The sequence below is a fragment of the Drosophila innubila genome (assembly GCF_004354385.1).
Source record: "Drosophila innubila isolate TH190305 chromosome 3R unlocalized genomic scaffold, UK_Dinn_1.0 2_E_3R, whole genome shotgun sequence".
In the NCBI taxonomy this organism is placed as follows: Eukaryota; Metazoa; Arthropoda; class Insecta; order Diptera; family Drosophilidae; genus Drosophila; species Drosophila innubila.
In genome coordinates this window covers 21,501,854-21,529,615 of record NW_022995380.1, presented here as the reverse complement: position 1 = coordinate 21,529,615, position 27,762 = coordinate 21,501,854, and the positions used below count along the sequence as shown (strand labels likewise).

At 36.4% G+C, this 27,762-nt stretch overlaps 5 protein-coding genes across 7 annotated transcripts in view; 2 read left to right on the top strand and 3 right to left on the bottom strand.

Annotated features, from left to right (window-relative positions):
- LOC117793003 (phosphoinositide 3-kinase adapter protein 1) overlaps positions 1–4,158 on the top strand; it is a 36,553-nt gene extending 32,395 nt beyond the window's left edge. For all 3 annotated transcript variants that reach the window (XM_034633368.1, XM_034633369.1, XM_034633370.1), the window contains one exon: positions 771–4,158. In XM_034633368.1, the coding sequence (XP_034489259.1) occupies positions 771–3,639 (2,869 nt within the window). In that variant the 3' untranslated portion in view covers positions 3,640–4,158. The remainder of the gene's footprint in view (positions 1–770) is intronic.
- Positions 4,159–5,646: 1,488 nt separating this feature from the next.
- LOC117793007 (dentin sialophosphoprotein) lies at positions 5,647–18,931 on the top strand. Its single transcript, XM_034633374.1, has 7 exons — positions 5,647–5,962; positions 14,787–14,889; positions 15,176–15,442; positions 15,736–15,793; positions 15,860–15,928; positions 15,994–16,488; positions 17,828–18,931. The coding sequence occupies exons 2-7, from the start codon at positions 14,881–14,883 to the stop codon at positions 17,953–17,955; spliced, it is 1,026 nt and encodes a 341-aa protein (XP_034489265.1). The 5' UTR covers positions 5,647–5,962; positions 14,787–14,880; the 3' UTR covers positions 17,956–18,931.
- LOC117793006 (protein toll-like) lies at positions 9,312–10,637 on the bottom strand. Its single transcript, XM_034633372.1, has 2 exons — positions 9,483–10,637; positions 9,312–9,397 (listed from the first exon to the last, which is right to left on the bottom strand). Exon 1 carries the CDS (start codon positions 10,573–10,575, stop codon positions 9,484–9,486), a length of 1,092 nt encoding a protein of 363 aa, XP_034489263.1. The 5' UTR covers positions 10,576–10,637; the 3' UTR covers positions 9,312–9,397; position 9,483.
- Positions 18,932–20,625: 1,694 nt separating the features above from the next.
- On the bottom strand, positions 20,626–26,159 carry LOC117793005 (activin receptor type-2A). The gene is made up of 6 exons (XM_034633371.1): positions 25,569–26,159; positions 23,790–23,975; positions 23,520–23,696; positions 22,477–22,622; positions 21,589–22,404; positions 20,626–21,523 (listed from the first exon to the last, which is right to left on the bottom strand). The coding sequence occupies exons 1-6, from the start codon at positions 25,615–25,617 to the stop codon at positions 21,344–21,346; spliced, it is 1,554 nt and encodes a 517-aa protein (XP_034489262.1). The 5' UTR covers positions 25,618–26,159; the 3' UTR covers positions 20,626–21,343.
- A 439-nt stretch (positions 26,160–26,598) lies between these two features.
- On the bottom strand, positions 26,599–27,676 carry LOC117792028 (deoxyhypusine hydroxylase). The gene has a single exon (XM_034631983.1). The coding sequence runs from the start codon at positions 27,643–27,645 to the stop codon at positions 26,737–26,739; it is 909 nt and encodes a 302-aa protein (XP_034487874.1). The 5' UTR covers positions 27,646–27,676; the 3' UTR covers positions 26,599–26,736.
- Between the last annotated feature and the right edge of the window lie 86 nt (positions 27,677–27,762).

Sequence of the window (27,762 nt, the reverse complement as noted above, 5' to 3'; positions counted from 1 at the left end):
TTTCTACACATTTTAGAAAACAAATTCGCGTAGTTTTTAAAACAAAAATCCAATCAATTTTATTTAAGAAATTCAATCCATTTCCGCGCAGTTTTTACAAATTTTGGAAAACCAATTCGCATAGTCTAAAAAAAAAATCTAAATTACTTTTATACGAAAATTCAATCATGTAGAGTATTTAATTATGAAACATGCTTTATTTCAAAATTCTTTAATTAAAAATTTTACAAAGTTTCTTATATTATACAATTTTTTTCCACACTTAAAGAAATTTATTAGAAATGAATCAAAAAAATTGCACAATTTACACGTATTTCAAATTTTTATTTACTAAGTTCAGAAATGTTTACGTAGTTTACATAAAATTTAAAATTATGTTCAGTTCTACAGTCTCACACGAATATTAAAAAAAAGTTTAACCGTAAATTCTGTTAAGAAATGTTGCTATATTTTATAAAGGGAATCGTTTTATACTATACTTTAAAGAATTCAAAAAAATATGACACTTAAAAATTCCATTAGTAAATTTCAGTTTCCATATTACAGAAAGTTTTTTATAAAACCTAATAAATACTAAAAAAAAAGTTTAATACCATAATTTTGATGGGATATTTGGTTAATCTTTTACGAACATTAAAGTTTGTTTTCAAAAAATTCGGAAGTAAGTTAGCTAGATAAAGAAAGATCCAAATGCTTAAAAAAAAGGAAAGTTCTCTTAGTTGTGATCATTCAAGTTGTACTTACCGTGTGTTTTTCTTTTATCCTTTTAGTTTTCTGCATATTAAAATTGATGATGGCCCCTTCAGCGAAGAAATCGCCCAGAAATATCAGAACACAGCGCTGCAGATCGTCATTCTGTGTCCGGCATTGTTGGCGTTGCCACACAGTTTCCTGATGGCTCAGCTGACGTCGATAATACGCGTGGAGAAGGTGCTGGCCATATTGCTGGACGTGGGCGAGGACAAAGTCAAGGAGATGCACAAGACGGCGCTGCCAAGTTATTACAAGTGGCGTCGCTGTGTGGTGCGGGATAATGATCAGGCGCAGATCAGTAATATTCTGGGAATTGCCACGGATATATTGGGACGTGCTCTGTGCCAGCGTCCGCCGTGTCAGGACAACAGCAGCAGCAGCAGCAGCAGCAACAACAACAATAGCATCTCACGCAGCTTGTCCAGCTGCTCGGAGGGATTCACCGTGCTGCCCAAGAAGGTGAAACAGGGCCAGAACAAAGTGTTGGCCATGCTCGCGGAACCCTTAAAGCCAAACGATACATTGAAGTTGCTCGTGGAGAAATCGGGAGAGTTGATTGAGATACGGAATTTCAAGTGCCGCAATCCGTATACCGTACAGTTCGCCATACCCGAGTCCTGCATGGAGATCTCCACCATGATTGAAATACGCATCGAGAAGAACAACAAGAGTCTGGGAGCTCGTCCCATCAAATGCGAGAGTCGTCTGCGAGAATTGGAGCAACTGCTCAGAGTGGAGGATTCTCCCATTGAGTTCATGTGCCATGCCCTGGGTGTGGGTCCATTGGAGCGAGATGCTCTGGATCAGCATCTGCTGCAGTGCTTCCAACGCAACATGCCACCCAATTTCCATCTGCTCAATGGACCCTACGAGCGTCAGCCGCACTTCTTCACACGCCTCGAGTCGAGTCCTGAGGAGTATCCCACTTTGCTGCACTTTGCGGCACGTTGGGGCTTCAATCGCCTCTGTCTGCAGCTGATGGAGTGTCCGGGCGGCGACACGGCCTGCGGAGTGCGCAACTGTGCTGGACGCACGCCCGCCGAGCTGGCCGAGCAGGAGGGTCACCATAAGCTGGCCCAGAACATTGTCAGCTTCTCGGAGTTTCATAATCTCACAATGGTCTATCATTACTTCAAGGGCATCGACAATCCCAGCAGCGGCGCCAGCAGTCCAGGTGCCCAGTCCAAGCCAAATAGCAACAAGAATGGCCAGGTGGTCATTGGAGCACTGCCCTCATCCCCAAAGAGCAAACCACCAAAGCAGCTGCCAACGGCGGAGTACATGGAAATGTCCAGTGGATCGGAGCGTGAGAATACGCCGGAGGTGCGTGCCAAGACTGAGACAATGGCCATATCGAATCTCAACTACATCAGCGTGGAGACGGAGGATGAGAATCTGCAGAGCTGCTCCACAGAGAAGCATCTGGAGAGCAGCAAAGTGCTGGAGAGCACAACGGGACCGGAGCAAACCACCAATGAGTTGCGCATCAATGAGCCGCCCTACTATCAATCCAAGGAGCAAAACAAATCCCAAGATGTGGTCGATGGAGCAGCCAGCAATTATCAGGCAACCGACAAGTTCAGTCAGGAGTGCTCCCAACTGCTGGAGAATCAGGCAATGGCTGGCAATGATTATGTCATGCAGCCCTCCAACATCCCCGTCTCGCCAACGACCACGACAATGCCCGACGATGGCAACTATCTGTTCCAGCCCTCCAATCGGCCGGTGGAGGAGCCACTGCGTCTCAGTCGCTCCACGGCGAGATTGCCACAGGTCAGCAGCGGTTATGGCACACTGAAGCGAAGTGCCAGCGATGCCTCCAGCGGCACTCGGGCCAATGCCGACGATGAGCTGGCCGAGATTATGCATGATTTCAAGAACAATGTGCTGTCCATACGCGATGTGGAGTTGCTCGTGGAGAAGTGGAAGCATCGCAATGATGTGCAGCAGAGTTTTCGCGAGAAGCAGGAACAGATCGATCAACTGCGTCGCGAATACGAGCGAATCCATGATCATGTCAAGTCCCAGCTGAAGCGAGAGACGCCCTTTGAGCGCATCAAGAAGCTCTTCTCCAGACAGAAGCCCCATGCGGCCGTGGAGAAGCAGACCAGCTGTGCGGACAGTCTGCTGGACGAGACCAAGAGCTCCATTGCGACCAGTTGCAGCTTGAAGTCATCGGCGCGTCCGATTAGCTCGCTAAGTCTGCAGAGCGTTTCCAGTTCGAGTTCGTCGTCGGGTCGCCTCAGCACGGGCAGCAATTGCAGTGGCGCCTCTCTGGGTGATTCCGGCACACACTCGGATCACGAGGATCGTCGACAATTCGGCTGTCGTCTGGGCAATGCGGGTTCGTTGATGGACAACTATTTGGTGCCGCCGCCACCGCGTCCAGTCTTCACGCCAGTCTCCACGCCCGGCGATGAACGTCATCAGATTGTCTTCCCCTCGCCCATGTCCAGCTGCACACGCCTCCACACGCCCACAAGTCCCACGGGCTCCGATCATTACCAGATGTTCCCATCGAATATACCCGTCTATGGCAATGGCAGCCAGCCTCTGTCCACATCGCAGAGCAGCAGCCTTTTGAACACCATTATGGAGGCCAAGGAGCATACACAGGATGCACAGCAGCATTATCAAAACGGGGTCACCCTACAGCCGATCAAGCTGAATGAACGACCCAACATCATCTACGGCAAGCTGACCAAAAGTCACTCCAGCAGCGGCTGCAGCTCCTTCAAGCCCAAGCAGGTGGCATGCCCCCAGGTGGGCTGCATCGAGGTCCAGGCAGAGGTCTATCAAAATGTGGGCAGCTCAACGGAGGAGGCAACGCCAGAGGTTCCTGCTAAGGAGCAATCCACAGAGTCGCCCAACTACATGAACTGCTAGAACTTCCCTCGCTCTCTATCTATGTATATCTCGTAACTGTCTAAGTTTTCATATCACACATACATACATACGTATATCTAGTATATAGGTTTAAGTGCATATAGAAATACGACGAGTCTATCGATATTTTTGCTGGAATGAGTATAAACTAGTTAAACGAGTGCTTGAAATGGGCCTAAACATAATTATTTTAATGCTAATCGCTCTCTCACTCTTTCTCGACTACATTTAGCTGACTAACTAACTGTATAACATTTCATTTTGTATTATCAATTATCTCTAGTTATCGTTATCGATCATTAAAATGTACATTACTTTTTGAAACGATTGCAAGCAACCAAAACAAACATATCGTAGGATTTAAGCAAAGGTCTCGGCACCAACGAATTGCGATTATGTAATTCTAGTTTTAAGTATTCCTCCCGTTATTTCTCTTAAGTCTACCATGCAAGCTAAGCATGAAAAAATACATTTGTTCGCACACAAAGTTAAATGCAATAAATTTTATTCTTTAAACAATGCAAAACGATTTTCATTGCACGTGCTAAGACTCAATGTCGGTGGGAATTGGGACCTCGCAGCTTATAATATACCTGGTATTGTGGGTGCAACCAGGAAATCATGCGGAAGCCAAATACACGCAAAATGGGATTACAAATGCCAACATAAATTTCAGCGAAACCAACTCAAAAACAAAATAAATAGAAGAAGAAAGTGCTGACTATCTTTCAGGTGCCGAAAACTATATACTCTGTACATTTTTTTAAAGCAATCTTAACTCAAAATAAATCTGACGAATCTCAAGAGTTTTAGTTTTAATAAAATTAAATTTCTAAAACAGTTTGACTTCATTAAATTTAAATATTATATATCATAGTATAAATATTTAAATTGCACAATATTTTTTTCTAGATGTACAGAATAAGTATAACATTTATTTCTTAATTCTTAAGACCATTAGAATATAGACTAAACAGCATATTTAAATGCAGTGAAATTTAAATTCAAAAATGCCGAGCATCGAAAAACATTCCCGAAAGTGTGAAGCACACAAGCTTAAATTCTTAATTTACAAGCCTGTGATTCTTAATTCACATTTACGCTCGCTCGACCTGCCTTGGAGGTCGCAATTATTGCGTATACGTCGGCATAGTATTTTTCCCAGCTGAGTGCGGCGTTGTGGGTTAAGCCGCCATTTTCCATTTGCTTTACATGTTACGAGGGGAATATGGCAGCGGGTTCAACCAGTTCCACCCACAATATCCGGCTCTTTGGGGCAATGAATGCTTTCCACACACAGCTGATGATGGGGAGGCATTCAGCTCGATAGTAGTTGTGGTTTCTCAATGCACTAGTGTGTGTGTGTGTGAGAGAATGCAAAGAGAGAGACACTCATAAGATAGCGAGAGCGAAAAAGCGCACTGTCTCTAAATGCGCTCATAAGTAGGCAACATTTTATTCATGTGGCAAAGTGAGCTTTAAGCACAGCGTGTCTCAGGGGAAAAAACATAAATAATAAAGTTTATAATTTTACCAAACAAAAACTTAGTAATACAAACTTATAAATACAAATTTTATATGTTATTTTTATTTATATACAAAATCATTTTGTTTTCTTTGTGTTTGTCCACTCAAAACACCCTGTGAACAGCAGTGAAAGCTTTTTTCAATGCCGCCAGTCAAAACAAATATAAAGCGCCTGTCTGAGCGCCTCAGTATAACTTGAGGGAGAGAGAGAGAATAGGAGAGAGAGCCAAATGGAAAGAGCAACAGAAACATTGGCATGGCGAGTGCAAAAGCTTTTGGCATTTCGTCTGCCAAAAGCGAACAAGTGTGTATAAAAAGGACATTTCGTTCAGTCGACTCTGTTAATTACGCTCAACTGCGACACAAAATTGCGCCACAAATTCTAGACACGTACAAAATTTGTATTTAAGCCTTAACCAGCTATAAAAACGCTCTTAATAAATATATCAAAAAATAAATAAAATTAGTCCCAGACTTTAGTGTACAAAATAATAACAAATTAGGTGTGCAAAACAAGAACAATTTGATTAATAGAAGGTCTTTGGCGCATCCTCGGTTGCCCCTGAGTGCTGCTGCACTCTCGTGTGAAAACAAAAACATAAGCACAAATTTTCCAGCTCAACTGCGTAGTACCAAAGGAAAATGTTTACTTAATTACAAAATAAAACAATAAAGTTCATATTGTTAACTCAACAAAAATCAACAGCATCTTCTGTGGAAAACTGCACTGAACTGAACTGCAACCAACTGAGAAACGGAGAACATGAGAATCGCCACCGCTCGTAAATAATTTAAGGTAAGGCCAGGCGAGGCAACGTTGTCAGCAAACTCATAAAATTTATGCGGGTTTTTTTTTGTGGATCCGTGAGCAGCGACCCGTATTTTGATTTACCTTTTTTAGCCGTCACCACTGGCGGCTTTTATTTGTCTTTCAATTAATTTGTGCTGTTCCATGCGGCTAAAGTTAAAATTAAAATGTTTCCATGTGAAAATGCAACCACTTCAAAAGTTGCTGCTGAGTAAAGCATTTTTAATGATGCAGTAAACGTTGATGGGGCCAACCTCTTCGAACTTGGTCCTCGCACAAATGAGAGCCTTTCAAATATTGCGCAAAAGTTGCAGCTTAGCTCGAGTCTTAGTCGTATGTGATTTACGACTAACTACTAAAAATCTGACAAGAAATTGTAAAACGAGGGCTGTTTGACAAGTCCGGGAATTGGAGAATAAAGAATTCTTTAAGAGTTGTTCAATATACTTTATATAGAAGAAGTGATTTTTTGGTAACAAGAATATTTTGATCAATGCCCTAAAAGTGATTGCGTACTTAGGGCAGTAAGTAACATAAGATTCTTGAATTCAATTAAGACAATTAACCATTTGAGAATGATAATTGCAACTAAGCTCAAATCTATACAAATATATAATTTTTCGTTTCTGCCACATCTTTAAATATTTAGAGGATAGCTAATAATTATTATTTTAATTACTCAAAATTAATTATTTAGATGAAAAACCCTTCACTATAAAACTGTCGACTTAGTTATACCCTTACTAAACTCTATCTCAAATACTGAGTACAGAAATAGCTTGCTCTAAGATTATAGGGTGTCCTATATTGTCCTTGATCTGCGACTAAATTAAAGGGAATTCGAATTCTAAAGGTAGCATTTGTTACAAAGACCTTCTTTTGTATAGCTTTGTTTATTTTCCGTCATTTCTTTTGCCGTATATGGGGATACTTGAAACTGATTCAAGCACAACAACAACAGCACACACACACACACACACATTTACAGGTTGTGTAAGCAAAGCTGAATATTGCAATTTTTATATAAATTGTATGCAGCACAAAGACAAACGCACAAAGACAAGAGATGCTTGCGCCACAGTTTTATGGCTTTCTTTATATGTCAGGAGGCAAGTCCCTTAGCCGAGAAGCTGCCACACACAGTTGCTATAATTTTAATTACCACTTGAGAGACTCGCTCGCCGTGAGTCAACCGCGACTGTCGACACAAATACGTGTGACACTGTACATATAAAAAAATATATATAAAAATATGTAAGAAAATAGCATGCAACTTCTTAGCACATTTGTATTTATATATATAGTATAAACGATTATACGAGTACAGCAAACAAAGCCCTCATTGACAATGCAAAATGCGCCAACAATGCGTGCGATTTCCTTATTTCCCATTGTTTGCTCCCTTTCTACATGTCGGAAAAAATAAACCGCAAGAACATAAACACACAGAACTACGAGTAGCAATATTGCGCATACGCCGCATAAGCTTGTGAAAGGTATTCTCTTTTATACGAAATGGCGCCCATAATTGTGCATTTACCGCTTCGCTGAATAGTTAAACCGCTACCACATCTATGGCTTAGATATTGCCACTCGTATCGATTGCAACTCATGCATATCAAATTGATAAAGCTGCCTCACTTCGAATTTCACTTTAACTCAAAAATTTAACTCTTACATTCAAATTGGAAAAGTTTTAGCAAATATATAAATAAATATTTAGTAATATCATAGCAAACAAGTTACCAGGTTGAACCAATACAGCCGACCTTATTAAAACCTTTGAAAGTTTGGCAATAGTTTCATTTTAATGCTCAAAACTAAGTAACAATGTTAGGAAGTAAAATAAAATTTTAGGAGATTGAAAAGAAAATTAAATTTTAGTGCATTGTTATTGCTATAGAAATTGTAATATTTTCATTCATGTTTTTTTTTTTTATTTGTATAGATATAATTTTGCTTTGTATTTGAAAATAACACAAGTCTTGAGTAAGTCTAATGTTTGACCAACTTCAAAAATTCATAACTTTATCAAACCTGTAGCGATCTTCAATCGGAATATCATTTTGATCATAGTTCGGCGTCTTTACACATTCTGCATTCAAATTGAATTTATTTAAAAAAAAAAAATATTTTTCGCAAGATTTTGGTATAATTCGATTATGATGATAAGGGTCCCCCCTTTGAAATTTGGAAAATTGAATATTTTAAATCTCAAGTTTTCACTTTTAATTAACTCCTTATGTCATAATTAGTATAAAACAACACTTAAAACTTGATTCTGGTACCTTTCATTTTCTTGTAAAAAATCATGTCAAAATTAAGAAATATTTTAACTTTTAAAGTTGCTAGCTCAGAGGCTTGAGCAACTTCGGACTGTCATAACTTTGTCAAAACTGAACCGATTTTCAACTGGAATATCATTTTGATCATGTTTTGGCCTCTTAATTCATTCTTCATTTAAATCTAATCAATTTCGTTCAAGAAAATTTTAACCTCTATTTTGGTAATTATAATCTCAAGTTTTCATTTTTATTCAACTTTGTCATAATTACTAAAAATAAAAAGCATAAACATTTTTAAATTCTTCACTATGAATTCTTTAATCAATGAAAGTTTTAAAAAGCTGAAAAGAAAAACCATTTTTGGCATTGCTGCTCCAGACACATTAATAGCAACCCTCGTAGCACACTTTTTTGAGAGCCACTTTGAAAAGGCAGAGCTTGGCTCAGACTCAAATTGCAGTAAATGCTAGTGCAACGATAAGTAATGTGATCATTATAATCATACAATTTGGACACAGCCCTACCAACCATCTAAGCATATATGAGCACTCAATATAGCCCCATGACATTGGGCAATGCCAAAGCCAAAACAAGAATGGTTATTATAGTTTTATTTTGATAAACATCATAAATTTTTTTTTATTGAAAAATGCCATGTGACATTTATCGCCACAGGACGTATACACAATCTCAGCTGGAAAATATAAGACCAGAGATAAACACAATATGAGATTAGGTGTGCCAATTTTATACTCGAGTAATATTGTCATTTGGCGAGACATCGTTTAATAAACTAACAAAAGGCAATAGAGATTTTCAGGTTAGCTAACCAACATTTTGGCAATAGTTAGGTCACAACTATGTTACTGCATAATTATATTTTGTAATCATCGTGGCAATTTGGCAAACATACTGACCAAGCACCTTCACTAAAAAATCCAGCATTATAGCCTTTCGCACATGCTAAGAGTATTTCTTTTGATTAGCAATACATATATATAACATAAGTAAATATATTTAGTCAATCCAACAAATAAAAATGAATAAAAAAATAGATATGCTCAAGAATTTTATTAATTTTATGTTAAGAAATTTAAAAAAATTGCCATGATAAAAATTCACTCGTCCATGAATAGTTCTAAAATTAAAAAAGTTGAAAATAGTCAATTATTTATAAAATGTATAATGTTAAAATTTAATTACATTTTATATATATAACATACCTTAAACTTCTTTGACTCTCTGCAATGGTGCTTCAGCATCAGAACGTGCTGCCCGATTATATTTATGGGGCATTGCAAACATCAGTTTTCTCCAAAAACGAGGATCATCTTGGGGGAGATATATGTTAAGCTTCATAAACAACTGCAGTTGTGGGTCCAGCTTACTAATGTCTGCATCAGGATATTTAATTACAATCAGTCGTTTAAGTTTATTGGCCGAAACAGCTTGAATGGCCGTATGGAACTCAAATCGACCCCAAGGCGACTCGATAAAATCTTTAGTCAATAATATTATGATTCTTCTGGACTCAGCAATCGATTTCAAAATGCTGGTGGTAATTAATTCTCCAATTCGCCAGTTACGATGATAGTAGCAAAGTTTGTACTTGTGAACTCCATTTTCCAGTTTGTCAACGTAATCTATAACGAGATCTAAGTCCAAGTGACTAAAAGCAATAAATGCATCGTACTTCAAGTTGTCTTCGGGTTCCGGAAGTACTGGAAGTCCTTTTTCATACAGCCACATCAAAATGTAATTTTTGTATTGGAAAAGTATGATTGCTATGACAAAGATTGAAGCATTTAATCCAATTATACTAATAAATATTGGATTACGCCAATCAAAACGTGATCCACAAAGAACTTGCGCAGTAACTTTTGCCATTGGTCCAAGTTTTGGATCTCTGCAGTGTATATTTTCTCGATCCTCGATGTGTTTATAGTTTGATACAAATTCAACTAAATAATAGTTTTCGCAAGTGCAGATCCATGGATTTCCTGACAGTTTAATTCGTAAACCACTTAATTCATTTAATATCAATTTCACAACTGATTTACTCAATGTTTCAAAAATGTTTTCGCTTAGATCCAAATAAGTTAAATTTTTTGGTATTTGATCAACTGTTAAATTGCAGAGTTTGTTATTAGACAGATGCAATTTTCGAACTCCAGAGTATCCGTACAATGTTGTACTTGGTAATATTGTTAGGTTTTTGTTACTGAAGTTAACAGATGTATTTCCAATTATTGGGATAGGCAACTCGGGAATCTCTGAGAGTTTTTTTGACATGTGACAATCTATTTCAAAGCTCATTTCTTGTCGATTCAGAAAGCAATGACAATCATCAGGACAAGGTCTTTTATTTATGTCAGTGATAAACATACAAGTCGTCTTACTCTTATAGCATATAAAAGCTGTTATATTGTAATCATTTAAGTCAAAATCAAGATCAGAACGTTTGTATATTTCTATTAATCTTAGTTTCGTATAGTCATTCAAATAATTCAAAATGTCTATTCCAGGATTATACATTTCAAATTTAGACGAAATATGAAACTCGATATTAGTAATATCTAAATATTCCAAATGTGTTTTTAGAGTTTCAGAACTGAAAAGAAAAAATATTTATGTTTTAATATAGTAGGCGAAAAAAAGAGTTATATTTGATTATCTCGTAAGAAATCTATCTAAAGACAATCAAAAAATATATTTTTATTTATATAAACGTACCCCATCCATTTAAGCTCACGTGTCACCAAATTATTAAGATGCAGGCCTTTCAAATTTGTAAGATTTTGAAAATGTTCCTGTTGGGGTCTAGTCCATTCACAGTTCTGGATTATAATTTTCGATAAATTTGTCAATCCTTGAAACATTTGTGTGTCTATGTCTATTTGAATCTGTTTATTTTCATCTCCACCATCAAATTCAAACACTTCTAAGTTCTTCATGTCATTTAAAAAATTATTTTCTAAAATCAGATTTTCTTCACTGTATTTTTTTGTTTCAATTGTATATTTGTTTGCAAAAATATGAAGTTCTTTTAGTTTGGATTGGTTAATTATATGCAATTCCCTGCAATTATTAAAGCTAATTGTATCATCAACATTTAGAATTAGATTCTCGAGGTTTTTAAAATTTTTAATCACGTCATTCACAGGCTGACAAATTTTTTTCATATGCCAATTAAATTCTTTTAAGTTGATCATAGACGATGAATAAAGATCCAATGGACGTGATTTAGATGCTATGCTACCGAAATTCACTTTTTCTATACGTGGGACAATGCAATCCATAAAAAATTTTTGACGTTCCGGAAATTCACAAGATTCACAGTCGCCTTTTTCCAATAGTGTTTTGTTGGTCACACATATAAAACTTAAATTGTTGATGAGAGCTTCACCCTTCAAACTGTAGTCTCTGTTTTCGTACACAAATGAACAAGTGTCACTTAACTTCTGTTTACAATTCACTTTTGCACTCTCCTCTGCTCCAAATGTAAGAAATGGATACGTTATAATGATATTTAATATACAATAAACTCGAATCTTTTTAGCCCACATTCTCTAATATTTGACAAAAAAAAAACAAGACTATGCGTGGTGTGAGCTCAATTGAAACTAAAGTTGTAAATAATCGCAGCATATTAAATAAAGATAAGGTCGCAAAAGCAAAAATTATATATAGCAGAGCTGATATGTATGTGAGCTTGTACATACAATACGCAATATAAATAATCGAAATACATATTCTTGACTCAAGCCGGGTCATATAATAATGCTTCTGTTCTCGTATCAATCATCTGTATGAACAATCTTAAAATACCATCCCATGTGTTTTTGAAAAATATTAAGGAACTGAAACAAAAAAAAACCCAAACAATTCTGTCTTATTCACTTATCAATTTTCTTCTCAGCGTTTACCAAAGAACTACAAAAAATCCCTTGTAAATACTTGTAGTATTTTGCTGATAAGATGAGTAAAGGCATCAAGAAACTTTAAGAAACAACGCACTTTGAGGGAGACCCTGCAAAACTCATATTTATATATGTATATTTTATGTTAATTTATAAACAAAGTGGTCCAATATTATTTTATAAGCTAATTTTTAAGCGTAATTCTACAATGTTATTTTTTTTCAACTTTCATTTAAAAATAAAAAAAGTTTCAAAACTTTTATTTTACTTTATAAAATAAGTGTTGATAGGAAAATATGTGCTCCCTGAATGCTTATATGTTCTGAACCATAATACAGAGTATTTTGAAGTCGAGCAGAGTTGCCTGCAGTGTTGTCACTATATATTCTTGTATAAATTATACGTTTTCAACGGGACTTTCATGGCTGTTGTCGTTGTCCGTTTTATTTCTTGTTTTCCTAGTACAGCTTTGTGACCGACAACTGACCCCAAGACACACACACTTACATACTTACACACTTACACGCACATGCACATGCACATGCACATTGCCAGTTTCAACTTTATGGCTGGCTGACTTTAAATTTGGTTGCATTCAAAAGAGGTTATGCAATAATTCATCAAATTGAGTGGAGTGTCCAGGCCACAGCTAACATTTGAAACTGCTTTTGCCGGCGGGCATATTAATTATGCAAATCATTTTGCAATGCCACACGCAACTGTTCAACTCCCACGAAGTGCCTTAAAGAGGTTCTACAGTTTGCAATTCTTGACATGGGAAAGACAACAACTGGTGCTTAAATGAAACACAACTACTTAAAAATTCCAGAATGATGTTAAGCTTTAATGGATTTTAGTTAGGAAACTATTATATATATATTGTTCTTTTTGAAGTATATAATGTTGCTCGGATTTGTATTAAATCTCTTGGGCTTTAACTTGGAATCTTTAAAAAATTGAATATTTCATGGAGCAAAGTCTCGCAAAGTGTTGAGTGCTTGGCAAAATGAACACGAAACTAAAATGCCCAACAGCAGCTGCCACAACAACTTTTGGAGACACACACACACACACGCACACACACAGAAAGAGATATACATATTCACTTGGTTGCATGACAGTCACGGCCAAAACCGTCGGGCCAGACAAGTCTGACATTTGAAAATGCCAAAGAAAAAAATCAACAAAAAATTAGAAAAAAAAGCGAAGAAAGGAAGAAGGTAGAATGTAGCAGGATCATCGGACAAATAAACAAATCGTAGACAATTGAGTGACTGACGTGCTGTTTACTGAGACTGTAACTGACACACCGAGAAGCGACAGTGAATCGCGAGCAGACTGAAAGCAATTAGAATTCAATACATTCGCCAGGACGACATGTAATTAAGTGTAATTTGGCCAGACATTTACCCAGAGCAAAGCAAACAGAAAGTAATCCAGTTGACAGCAAAGAATATTACGGCATGAGTTATGAACGAGGTAGACAGTGGGGAGGCATACTGAATGTGCCATCAATTTAAAGATATATGCCCGAGTACTGGCACTACTGTCAGCCCAGTGCAATAACGTAAATCAAAGGCTGCTCGAGCCGTAAACTGAGTAAAAGTCCTTGACAGTGTGCGGCAAAGACCAGGAATATAGAATATGCCCAGACTATAAGTAGTCTGTCTGTACTGTATACAACTTTCAATTATTGAATGAAAGCGACTGACGTTAACTCACACACACACACACACACACACGGCAGACATAAAAATAAAACAAATATTTGTAGCATACCTCCAGGCGCTTCATGTAAATGCCGCATGTCGAGCGCCAATTAAATTCCAAAAACGTAAACAATTTCGTTGCATTTCCATTTCACACTAGTTACCACTGAAAATAACAAGACAGAATGCAGTAAAACCACACGCAAAACTATAAAATACCCTGTGAATTATAGTAATAAATAACATATTCATTTTAAAATACTCTGAAATTTGGTATGAATTTGTAACTAATTGATCAAGTTAAATATCGTATACCCTATGTAGCTATTTTACTGGGTATGCTTATACTCGCGTGATCTGCTCCGTTTACCCCGGTCAACATGTTGATAATCCCCACCTCCTCTTTCTCCAGCTACCGTCTTCTCACACTTTTTGATTTCGCTTTTGCCGCAGACTTTCCCAATACATACATACGTACACATATCTGTGTGGCCTCGTCTGTGGTCTTTGCGGACTCTTTGAGCCGAAAGTGAATACATGCGTGTGAGTGTGTGTGTGTGTACAAACTCACTTACAAGTACAATATACGAGTACAATGAGACTAAGAGGGCAAGTCGCATTTATCTTGTGGCTTCGAAATTAGCATTTGGCATTTTGAATTTCTCGCTCGTTGGTAAACTTTTGTAACAGTTTCTTTCAGCTTTTCATAGAACTTGGTAAGTTCAATAAGGTCACAGGAAGTGTTATCCAATTAGTGATAACCATCGAATCGTGATGAAATCAAAAACGGATGAAAAAAAACACGCTCTATTTTTCACATTCTTGCTTGCCTCTTTTGTCTTTTATTTGTGATTAAAACATTAACAATATTAAAATATTCATTTGCAACTTCTTGCAGACAATCCACTGAAAATGCAAGTTCCATTTGCTTAGAAGATAACTAAGAACTTAATTCAAAGAATTACACAATTGGCATAGGATCGCATAGAACCATGTCTAATGTAAGTTTCAAAAACTCTTAGTAAAAAAATTGAAAATCACTTCTACTTAATTTTTAAAAACTTGTTTATTAAATTTGATCCATTATTAATGTTGAGTAAAAAAAAATGTATAGTAAAACATATTTTGAATTTAAATTATTAATTTTGATTTGTAAAAAAAGGCTTAAGCTAAACATTAAAAATGAAGTCATGCTTATTCCTAATGATTATATAATATTATACTTAGAAATTATGAAAATAAGTTATAACTAAGTTGTAGTCTATAGATGGATTTAATTACTTACAGCTGGTAAACATGGACAAATCAAATGGCAATGGCGTTTATGCAACAAGCAGCTGCCACACAGATAATGCAGTTGCCACAACAACCACATCGACAGCTCTGAACACGGCAAATAATATAAACATTATGAATGGCGCCGCAGCCGTTGCTGCCGCTGCAGCAGGTGCCACATTGCCCACATCCGCCTCGAGCGAGGACCTCAGCCAAAGCCTGTCCGAGTATACAGATGCCGATGAGAGCATATCAGCACCCACAGAATTTCTCGCGGAGGTAAGAGGAAACTTTGTGCACAAATGTCAAAAGTATTTGAATGTAAATTGTCAGAGGCAAATTTAATTTTAAATCCTTTCAAGAGTATTACGGAAAGTCCTTTGAGTTGCCTGTTTTATGCACAAAACTTATTGATTGCTAATAAATTGTTTTTGAGCGCATTTAACTTTAAGCCCAGCCAACTTTTTCCATTCTATACAAAGTGGCACAATCTTTTGTTGGCTGATAACTGAAAGGGTTTGAACGCATTCTCATTTTCCTTTCTCATTCATTGTATTATCTCTGTATTGCAGTTTCTGTCGGCCGTCATGCTGAAGGACTATAAGAAGGCTTTGAAATACTGCAAATTGAGTGAGTGAGCGACTTATACGTAAGATATATATATTTATCTATAAATATACTATATTGTTTTCATAGTTTTGCAATATGAGCCCAACAATGCCACAGCTAAAGAGTTTTATCCCCTCATATTGGACAAGCTGCGCGGTAAGTGGACAATGCATTTCATTTCGTCTCACCTGAGTCTTGTTAATTAATCGAGTGTCCCACAGTGACCACATCAAGTGACAGCGACGAGAACTATAATAAATCATCATCACCTGAGCTGGCCTTGGATCTGGAGGTACCCTGTGAGGATAGTGTGAGCAGCCACAGCAACAGTCACAGTCACAGCAGCAGTCGCAACAATTGCTCCGATGATGATAACGATGATGTGGATGAAGATGAGGAGGATGACGACGATGATGACATCGATGTAGTTGATGTGGAGGAGGAGGAGAGCAGCAGCGGTGATGACTACGATCTGCCCATAGATGAGCAACAGGATGTGGCCGCTGTTGACAGTCTGGCAGCTCACACATCCCATTCCCACTCCCAAAATGACTCCGGCTCATCACGCAACTCCTCCAGTGGCGGCGGTGGTCGTAGTGACAATACCACGCACTCATATTCCAGTTTGTTACTGGAGGAGGAGGACGACATTGTGCCGGTCAATTTGCAATTTGGCAACAAGGAAGCAAATTCAACAGATTTGGACATCAGCAATGGTAAATAATAAAATGATGAATCAAATGAAATAAACATCTTTTTTTCAATTTTTTAATACGTTAAGAAATTTTTTAATATAATTCATGTCTTTATCAGACTGAATTTTTGATTGCTGTTCAATTTCTTAAGTTAAAATATTTTTACATAATAATAAAAAAAAATCTATAATAATAACCAGATAAGAAAAAATAAAAAAAATATATATATATTTTTTTTTCTAGTTGCAAAAAAAATGACCATACATTTAGTCATTAAAAATGTTTTCATCTGATTGGGTTTTCCCCAATTCATTAATTTAATTTAATAATTTCAGAATTTTATAATCAACATATAAATAATATATTAAATCACCTCTACATTTAAATCAGGGAATAAAACTCAAATAAATATAGGTTATCGTTTCGATTCCGGTACGACCCGAAATAACTATTTCGGTAAAATGCTCTACTTCAGTCTTTTTCTTTGGGTTTCGGTATCATACCGGTACGTAACGGTACAACAAATCAATTTTGAATCGTTTTAAAATGTTAAGACGTCGTTTTACAGTAAATATGACTTCAAACTGAATAGCTAGACATAGAGCAAAAAAATGTTTTAAGCGAATTTAAAAATATTTAAATCCAGAATGAATTTAGAGGCCAAAACATGATCAAAATGACTTTCAGCTTGAAAATCGGTTCAGTTTGGATAAAGCTATGACAGTTTTGAGTTGGTCAGACTTCGAATTTAGCCACTTTACAAGTCGAAATTTTTATCCAATTCTTTATGATTTTTACAAAAAAAATGAGAGGTCTCAGAATCAAGTATAAAGTATTGTTTTATACTAATTACGACATAAGGTGTTAATTAAAAGTGGAAACTTGAGATTTAAAATTTTGAATTTTCGAAAATCCCAGGGGGGGACCCTTAGTATCGAAATCAATAGCTAGACCTAGAGCAAAAAAATTTTTTGAACGAATTAAAAAATGTTTAAATGCAGAATGAATACAGAGGCCAAAACATGGTCAAAATTACATTCCGCTTGGAAATCGGTTCAATTTTGATCAAGTTATGACAGTTTGAAGTTGGTCAACTCTTTGAGCTAGCAACTTTACCACAACCGTACCGGGATAAACGTTTAGGTATTCGGTTTTTGACAGAGAATTTATTTCGGTTAAGGTTTCTGTTCCGGTACTCAAAATAAAACAGTGAGTTTTTGTTAACGGTTCCGGTACCGGTTCCGGTATTATTCCCTGATATGAATAATATATTTTTGCAGAAATATAACATATTTTTTAAACTTTTTGATGGGTTGACCTTCTTAGTTAACGCAAAATAAACAATTTACTTTCATTTCAGGCAACAAGGTGACGTCAGCTTCCTGCAGCGATTCAGAGTCCCCAACAGAACCGTTAACACAGCGATTGGCGGCTATATTGCGATCCAAATGCGGCGTTTCGGCCAACAATGATGACGAGCCCTATTGAGGCGTAACTTTCATCAGCAATTTACATATACATGCATACTTATATACATATATTTACTATATACACGTACATACCTATATTCTTGTACTTATACTCGAAACTCAACTGAGCGACAAGTTTACAATTCCTTTGCCCAACTAGTTTCCACTAGTGCATACTCGCTTTACAAACCTAGAAACCGTCCCTAAAAGCATACAATATATTGCTATAAATATATAAAATATTATACCAGTGACTATATTTCAAATTGCAATTACTATAGCAGCAAAGTTTTTGTCCCAAAACAAATTCCCTAGACAAACATATCGTACAAACTTAATAGGTATATATTATACTTCTAGTAGTCATACGACCTTGTAATGTGTATGTAAATTGAGAAAAATGTATACTCAACTTGTTAAGAGAGACTCCCAATAAAAATACAAATACTCAAATATATATACCAAACTGTAAACAAATACATATATACGATACGAATTGTATAACGGAATCTATTTTAGTAAAACGCACAGGACTTGGATAATTGTTGGAAAACTTTACACGTTAGCATTTTATAGAGAACGATTGTTTTTCCATACAGTTTATAAAATACTTAGTATTAATTTAGTAAACGAGGCGAGTTCGGATAAGTCTGATATTGTGGCATGAAGCAAGGAGTACTACAACTGAAATGGTCCAAAAGTCTTAAACTATGTAGAATGAAAATATAACATAAAAACATTTTTGATTTTCTAATAAACGAAACAACAGTCACATTGCATTGATATTGATGACAGATTACATTAACAACAAATACATACATAATTACCCACATTTATTAAAATGTATTCGAATTAATCGATCGAACATATGATTCAGTTATGTATAGTAATTTAATAGTATTTGTATTTGTATTCAAATTTAATTCGAATTGTATTGTACGTATAATGGTAATAATAGAAGTTGTAATAAAGAAAGAAGGCGAAATGTTGCGTTTATAATTAAATGTATTGTAATCGTGGGGTAAATACATTTTTTTTTCAAATATACAAACCTTATCATTTACAATTACCCTCAATGACCTGTTATCGATTACTTAAAATTGTAGTCCCAAAATGTATGATTCACAAAAAATCCCATTCAATATTTATTTCAAACGCTTAATGAGCATTTATTTTATTATTATTTTTATTATAGAACTCTTAATATCAGTATATTATTTATTAACATGACTTTGCGATCGAATGTGATTACCATTTTAATTGTTTATAAAACTTTGATGGTAAGTTCTGTTAACGAACAGTATTTCAATTATGATTACGGTTCCATCAATCTGCCACTATTATATGTATGTATTTATGTAAACGCGAGTTGGACTGCTTGTATAACTGTATAAAAAGTTGTAAGAAATTCGATTATACAATACATTTTGAAATTGTTTTTATGCATTTCAACTATTTGAGTGGTGAAATACGGTTTATCGTTCATTTCTATCCATAGCCATCTGATATGTAACAAACTACTCTGATGCACAAATTATTGTTTGTTTTTTGATTGTGTTCTGAATTTGAATACTGTTTTCATTTGCTTTCATTTCATTTATGATAATACTTATATAATTCAACCACTTTATTATTATTGTTTCTATGTATTTCCAGCACCTTTTAAATAATATTTTAAAAAAAATGTAACAAAATTATTTCTATTTTCATCGTGTTGCATATAAAATTATTTGTGTAAGTAGCTCAGAATTAAAATCAGGTAATGAAGCTTTGTTTGTATCGTAAATTTCACGTATTTGTTTCTGTTCGCCATTTTCATATTATTCAAACAGCTATAGATTACTGTAAGTATTTGGCCCTATTCCGTATATAATTTTAGAGTCGATTGCTCGTAATCATAATGTGGAACAGAGCGGTATAAGTTTGATATAATTTTGTATCGCCTTCTATATTAAATTGAAATTTAGAAAACATTATTGATTGATAGAATGATATACGAATATTTGCATAATTTTTTTAAACTTATCAATTTTATATCATATAGAGTAAAACAATATACGAATATTTATATATATATATATATGTATGTACGTATTTTTGAATTTTAAATGTCGGTATGAAACATTAATACGCCTGATTCAGATGCCATATCAAATACATATCCGACTTCAATCAATCCTATCACCATCACATCCAATCATTTCAATCACGAGCTGCTGAATTGCCAATCATATTATTACCACTACATCTAACGTTGTCCAAGACATGCAATATGTACACGGTTATATGAAAGTAACAATATTTAACATACCTATTTCGTAGTATACTTAATGTACTTTTTGTTGATTTACTTAATTTTGAATGCGTTGAATGAATCGCAGCATGTGCTTTATAAGTCTGCTAAGTCTGTTATCGTAAGTTTCGATGTGTATGTAGAGTGTGGGTATGTATCGTAGGGTATATCGTATATGCGCTTAAAGATAATATTCATTTAAAAGAAACTTTCATTTGAAAACTTCAGGTGTTTCTTGTACTGTTCAGTAGAATTACATATGTATAAACCGTTTTATACGCTTGTATATACTTGTTTGTGTGTGAGTGTATGTTTTATATCAAATTTGTGTATATAAGTGCGTGTATGGTCATATGAATATATTGGCACTACACTACAATAATAACATAAGCAAATAAATATAAAATCTCAAATGAAACCTTATAAAGTATTTATTCAAATTACAACATTAAAGCACACTTGTGTGCAAGAAATTATAAAACGATACGTGTAAATACATAATAAGCATTAAAATAGATTTAAATTTTAAACTTAACTGTTAAATACGCTATCGAGAAGTTTGTCAACTCTTAAATGAAAAGGACATCAACGAGAATGGCTGGGCTTGGCAAATAATTTAACATCTTACAGGGTTACCAATGTTAATATTCTGGGCAATAATTAAGCAAACTAAAACAAGAATTAATAAAACAAATTTATGTATAGATATCAGTCAATGAAGTTAATGTGAAGTGAACTACAAACATAGGCATTCAATATGTTTGAGCATCTAGTGAATTTTGGACTTATCCATTTTCCAATTGCCCAGGCAAGATAGTTTGAAAAATTTCAAATCTCTCTAGCCTAGATTACATTTAACACTTTGTTCTTTGTTTAGCTTAAGCTAAGCTAATGTCTAAATGGGGTCAGGGTCGAGTGTAAATATGAATGAATGGCAGCTGCCAATGTGCGGATAATTGCAGCACAATACACTTTCTGTATATGCTAAAAGCTGCCTACGCACAATATAAATGTAAAACTAAGATATTGAATTCAAAAACTAAAAAATTGTATCAATGTTTGGGATTGGCTCAAATCACAGCTCACGGGCGTTAGCTGTGATTTAGTACCGATTCTATAAGCAATTTGTGGTCTCCTTTGCATCTTCAATGTTGGTGTGATTCTTGATGAGCAGCTGCGTTGTCGGATACTTGTTAAGTTGTGCAAAGCGCTCCATCACACAGGAGGAGCTAAGACGTGCCTCGGCATCGTGATCCCAGCACTCCTCCATTGTATCGCAAAATATGCTGAGTCCCTGCAAAACAATTGCAATCAGTTAATAGTACAGTCTACAATACGTGAATGTCATTCATTTCTTACCGGATGAGTGCGCCAAGTGCTGAGCAAATGTGGACGCAACTTTTTCATAACAACGCTTTCTTGCACCTCATCGAGTGTGGGTCGCTGACCAAGTTCTGCCTCGAATGGAAGTTGATACTCGCCCACTGGTCCAACGACTTCGCAACGTGAAACCATTTCCCACAGTACCAATCCACAAGCATAGACATCGATACGCAAAAAGGCATCTCGATTGAAATTAATGGCACCCTCGAGCACTTCTGGAGCCATATAACGACGTGTTCCCACCTGGCCGTGAGTATCGCCACATGGTTTGCCCGGCTGAAAGATCATGGCCAGTCCAAAGTCCGCAATGCAAGCCGTCAAATCGCCTTTGAGCAAAACATTCTTCGACTTAAAGTCACGGTGTGCTATTGAAGGCTTTAGACCCTCTGCCTTGTTGCCCAGTATCTCCTCATGCAAGTGCGCCAATCCATTTGCCATGGACTCGGCGATGCGGCACAGTTCCAACCAGGTAATCGTATGCGACTTTAGATAATCGCATAGTGAACCATTGTGCTGATATGTGGATATCAGCCAATACTCCGGCTTATCTAAATGCTTCTCAACGCCCAAAAACTCCAAAATATTTGGATGTCGCATACGTGGCAATTTGTAAATATCATTCTCAGTAGTCCACGATTCCTTTTCCTGCATGCGAAAGATTTTCACGGCCACATCCTGACCGTGCAGCTTTGCCTGCCACACATCGCCAAAACGACCGCTTGCCTTTTGTTCCAGCAGTTGTATGGGTCGATTGCTAAGTAGCGGCGATGAGTTTGTTATTTCAGCCTCATTCTAATAAAGTAAAAAATGTATATTATTTAAATTTGAACTTAAATGCAGTGAAGCTAAGCAGCTGCAACTTACCGTGGGTATCTCATTAAAATGTGCTTGCTTGCGACGCCGATAAAAGGCCAGGCAAAATATCAATACGACCACAAGTACAGCAAATAACGAAGCGCCAATGATATAATAAATCACATTGTTGTTATCTTGCGTCTTCTCCTTGGGCACTGCAAGTGAAAGTTATGGTATTGTTATAAATTATTTTAAAAAATTAAAAAAACATCCCAAAAAAACATCTTGATTAAAATAATTAATAAAAAATAAATATTTAATTAATATTAATAATCACTATACTAATAATACTAATAATTTTATATAAATACAAAAGAAAATTTTGCTTCACATGTTACTGATATCGCGAAATGTCAACGTATAAACATATTCCTTACACATGTATGTTCGTGCACATATGTAAGCTCTTTAAGCGCTTGCTACAGGTGAACAACATCTCAAGTGGCACCTGTAGTTGGCACAGGGTTGACTCTGGACAAAACGAAAAATGAAAAAACGAAAGTTCGTCCCCAATTTGGCATCTCTTTATATGCTTGTACATGTATATCTTTTTGCACAGTGATAAAAGGGGAGCTAAGCATAAAACATAAAATAAAAGAGAAGGAAAAACAAAACAAGAAATTGCTGATGCACAAAAGGCGCAAAGCAAGCAAATGGCAAAGGCAACCCCAGTTCAAAATAAAATTAAAAAAAAAAAATCAAAAACAAAAAGGAAAAAAATGAAGCAAAAGAAAATATTAGAGGCAAGAACGTGCGCTGGGGCTGAATTATGCTGAGGCAGTGACAGTGGCAGTTGCATGGGGAAATCGCAACACACGCGGCAGCTGAGAGTTAAACGAGGCAAACTCCACTCTTCGTATGGAGAGTTCGTTAACACGAAAAAACGTTGCAAGGGTCGCGTTGTTTGTGGCACGCTAAGGTAGGCCACCCTCGCAACTTGAAGATGCAATACAAAAAATAAATATAAAATAAATATAAAAAAATATGCTTTGTCAAAATTGGGGTAAACAGTGCAGCTTGAGACGGAGACGGAGACGTATTCGCATTCGTACCTTGAGTTGTTGACTCTGTGGTGGTCGGTATCCACCGATGGTTAGAATTGCACATGGAGCCCTTGCAGCAACAGAAATGTATGTTTCCCTGGCGCGGATCAGCGCTTGTAACGCAATCGGTCTGGTTGCACTCGTGCATCTCCGTAAAGCAGCCCTTCATCTTGATTTTCTTGATGCCTGCAGCAAATTAAGAAAAGCAGAAATAAAAACAAATTCAAAATTGTTGCAAGTGCAAGGAGTACTTCTAGAGAATGCAACTATATTACATACCCGTCAGTTCGTCGGCGCTCCATAATGCATAACAGCTGGGGAATTTGTCCCCCTCCACCTGGCAATGCTCAATGGTGGTGGTGCAATCCTTGCCCGAATTGCAATCCTTCTCATCATAATGCTCGCAGTTAATGTTATGGCCATCGGGCAGAATTGCGCCATCGGCCAGTTGCAGCAAATTGCAGCCTGTATATAAATTAAAGCAAGTTAGTGATATATTTAAATGGTTGAATAGTAAATAAGTCGCTTTAATGCGCCAGGGGAGCTCAAATAGGTGGTTGCCTTTGTAAATATATCATGTATCTACCACACTTACCACGAACCTCGGACCAACGACCCTAATCCCAATCCCGATCCCAAATGGGCTTAGTTAGGGACTCTGCTTATTGAAGTGCTGCCATTGAAAGCAGCAAATGCAGAACTTTCAGCCCCAAAGCAAACTGTACGCAACCCCAATTCATGCAGAGGACCATACAAAATTAGCTTCACTGGCCACCCGAGCCTTTGAGTGCGCCTTGTAACCCCAATGCAACTGCAACTATATGTGTGTGTGTGTGCGTTTATGTATGCATATGCAATTGCATGTGTGTGAGCGCGATTCGCGCGCAAATCCACGTGTGAGTTTGCATTTACCAAAGCGCACAGTGGTACCAAATGAATATGTCAAATGCGAATTACCAATGGAAATTCAAAAGCTCGACATATATTCAATTATATTTTCAATATAAACTTTTACTTAAAATTTAAAATATTAAGTATTATTAATGCTTTTAATTAAAAATTTTATTCATTATTTGTAAATAAAACTTGTGAATAGAAGATTCTCTAAGATTTTGATATCCATTTTACTGTATCATATTGATTTTGATTAGATTTTTATTATTAGTTAAATTTTGGCCCCATAACTGTTATTTTTAGGTCCCGCTTTTATATAAATATTCCCTTTGTATCTTTTCATAGCTCGTGAAAAATTCGGACTTATCTTTTAAAGTTCCTTCTAGTTTTTATATTACACCAATTTCAAATAAAAAATAAAATTTCAATGAAATTAACATTAATTTAACATCCATTTCAAGAATATTACAAACAAATTTTGTAATTCTTTCTCAATTAGAAAAATCTTTTAACTTTTTCAAACTAGCGGAGATTTAAGAGACTCTATTCCACTGTGCCTGGGTAATCGGATCTGTGCACAGATGCATCTCATACACACATGCACTCACTCACACACATGCAGATGCGTGTGAATGTGATAGCACGCTTTGTAGTAAAGTAGATACATAAGCATGCACATTATGCAGATTGAAAGGGGACGAGTTTAAAGTGGCGCTTGTTGAACAAAAAAAAAATAAAACAAAAAAGAAAAGAAAAGAAAAGAAAAGAAAGAGAAGCAAAGGGAACGCACAAGAGCGAAAGAGCTGCGCGCAACTAAAGGAGATTTTCGCCCACGCGAGCGAGCATACAACAAGTTTCTAATGCAACGTCATTCATTCAAAGAAATATCATTGTACTCACACATACACGCACACTTTTACACCCACACCCACATGGATACATGAAGGATTGTGGAAGAAATAGTTAGTAGAAAGAAAAATAAAACCGAAGCGCATTAAAAAGCAACAACAGTAAAGCACGCGTCAAGCTTTTCGATTAGAAGCAAAGGAAATGATTGTAATTGCAGCCAGTCTGTGTGTATACACACATACATATGTATATACATTAGCATACCCGCAAACAACAATCAGAGAAATAGTATTTACATACAATAAACATACATACCTATAATAAGCTGCGCCACAAGATAAAGCACAAAATCGTATTTGGACATTGTTACTGTGTTATCGCTGTAACTTGTTTACAATACAAAATGTATACGTAACTAAACACGCGCGGTGGTTTACAGAATTTCTGGTTTAATTTGGCACAATAAGTATTCCGTTGAAGAAATGTACGTTGTCACTTTGGCAAATTACAAATTTTAAATACATATATTTAATGCCCTTCTGGTACACTACTTTTTGTTGCACTTTTAAGTCTTAGAACCTTAATATTTCATGTTATATATATTATTATGTATTCATATGCATCGATGCGTGTGTGATTGTGTGCATTCATGCACATGTATGTATGTAATTTATTTTCCGCTACTGTTGCAGCTTTTTAGCTGACCACACGGTTTTTCAATACACATTATCGCGTTTTTGATAAATCTTGGCTTTCTTTAAATATATCACATCTTTTTTGCGGCACTTTAAATGCGTTTTTATAATTGCAATATTAAAAATTCTTGTATTTATTAAGTGAAATTATGCGTCTTAAGAGACAAAGCGTGGCCACCCGGACCAAGTGTTGCCATCCGACCGAAAGGCTAACACCCTGTTAAATTCACCGATCTGGCAGTGTGTAGAACTTTGTCAAAGTTGGTAGCAAATTAAAATTATTATCGAAATGAGGAAAATATCGATAGTGCCCGCTATAAATTGACCGCGTTGTGAAATGTATGAAAAAAATTTAAGCCATTCAAACTAATTTAATAGAAACAACTGATCTGTTTATCAATATTTATTTAATACTAACTGCTGATTAAAGATGTTTTAGCAACAATTAAATTTGAATCTAAAAAATAAACATAGTATTTAGAAAAAGTATATATAATATATTCAAATATTATCCAGTTGTAGAATATATTTTCTCAGGCGGAACGCAAGTCAGCAAACAATCATTTTATTATTGTCTCTCACTCGAGATTGCAATGTAATGATCACTTCTCTGGAAAAATGAAATCATCATAAGAAAAATGCGCAGAAAGTCACGTTTGTTTGAATATTTATCTCGCTGTTGCGCTGATTAGATACGTCTCAGTTGCAGCCCAACAGTAATAATACAAATACAATAAAAATTTACAAATCTTATAACAATAATATATATTATTTAGTTAGCCTAGCAATCACTTTGTGCCATCGAGCTTGGTCAATCCATCGGCGTACTGGAACTCTGGGCTATTCTCGTACTCGCACATGTCCAGAGCGATGACGCAGCTTTCCTTTACAACCCGTTTGTCATCATCCGCATATCTGTTTAGGATCTGGATGCATTCCTCGGTTGCAATGGCGCCTAGAGCCTCGGCACACTCATGACGCACCATTTCATTTTCAAGGCGATCCTCAAGATTCTCTTGCAAATGTGGTATGCTACATGGTTCCTGCAACTGACCCAATACGAAGGCAACTTCGTGACGGAACAGAGCCGATTTGTCCTTTAGCCCCTCTGCAATGGCCAACACACTCTCTTCGGTTCGCAAATTCCTTAGGCTGAACATTGCGCGGTAACGATCAAACAGACTTTGTGTAGAATCCAAATAAATGGTCTTGAGCTCCTTCACGCTCTTCTTGCCAGTTGTCGGTGGAGATGGATCCACGGATGCATATGGATTGCTGTCGTCCACCTGCTGTCCACTCTGCACCCAGCGAACACGATCCAATGCAATGGCACATGTTTCAGCAACTTCAACAACTGGATCCTCTTTGTATTTCTCGAGAATTGGCAACACCTCTGGGTGACCAATAGCACCCAGTGCCTCGGCAGCCTCGTGGCGCACCATGGGCTCCTGGGCGGTGTCCTCCAGCACTTTGGTTAGAATGTCTACAGCCTGAGTGTCCTGCATCTGTCCCAAACAGTAAGCCAGCTCATGTTTGAGCAAAGCGGAGTCATCATCAAATGCTTTGCTTATTGCCTCGATGGCTGTGCTGCCACCGATGTTTTTTAATGTGAACAGCGCACGGAAACGTTCCTTTAACGGACGCTCCTTGTTGTTTAGCACTCCGCCAATAGCTTTAATTTGTTCCTGTGACACCATATCGGCTTTTGGGTAAATATGAAATGACAAAACAAAAAAACACGTTGTTCTCAAGCACTGTTGCCAACTTAGCTATTTTGTAGCTAGATCTGGCTATTTTCGGAATACGTTTTCTAA

What these genes read in the sequence shown, in the direction of transcription:
- LOC117793006 (XM_034633372.1), bottom strand. Translation starts at nt 10,575, where the DNA reads ATGAGCTTTGAAATAGATTGTCACATGTCAAAAAAACTCTCAGAGATT.
- LOC117793007 (XM_034633374.1), top strand. An exon ending in TTTGAAATACTGCAAATTGA is followed by an intron (nt 15,794 to 15,859) that starts GTGAGTGAGCGA and finishes TTGTTTTCATAG; the next exon opens with TTTTGCAATATGAGCCCAAC. An exon ending in CATATTGGACAAGCTGCGCG is followed by an intron (nt 15,929 to 15,993) that starts GTAAGTGGACAA and finishes AGTGTCCCACAG; the next exon opens with TGACCACATCAAGTGACAGC.
- LOC117793005 (XM_034633371.1), bottom strand. Translation starts at nt 25,617, where the DNA reads ATGTCCAAATACGATTTTGTGCTTTATCTTGTGGCGCAGCTTATTATA. An exon ending in CACAGAGTCAACAACTCAAG is followed by an intron (nt 22,623 to 23,519) that starts GTACGAATGCGA and finishes TTTCACTTGCAG; the next exon opens with TGCCCAAGGAGAAGACGCAA. An exon ending in ATTTTAATGAGATACCCACG is followed by an intron (nt 22,405 to 22,476) that starts GTAAGTTGCAGC and finishes TTACTTTATTAG; the next exon opens with AATGAGGCTGAAATAACAAA.
- LOC117792028 (XM_034631983.1), bottom strand. Translation starts at nt 27,645, where the DNA reads ATGGTGTCACAGGAACAAATTAAAGCTATTGGCGGAGTGCTAAACAAC.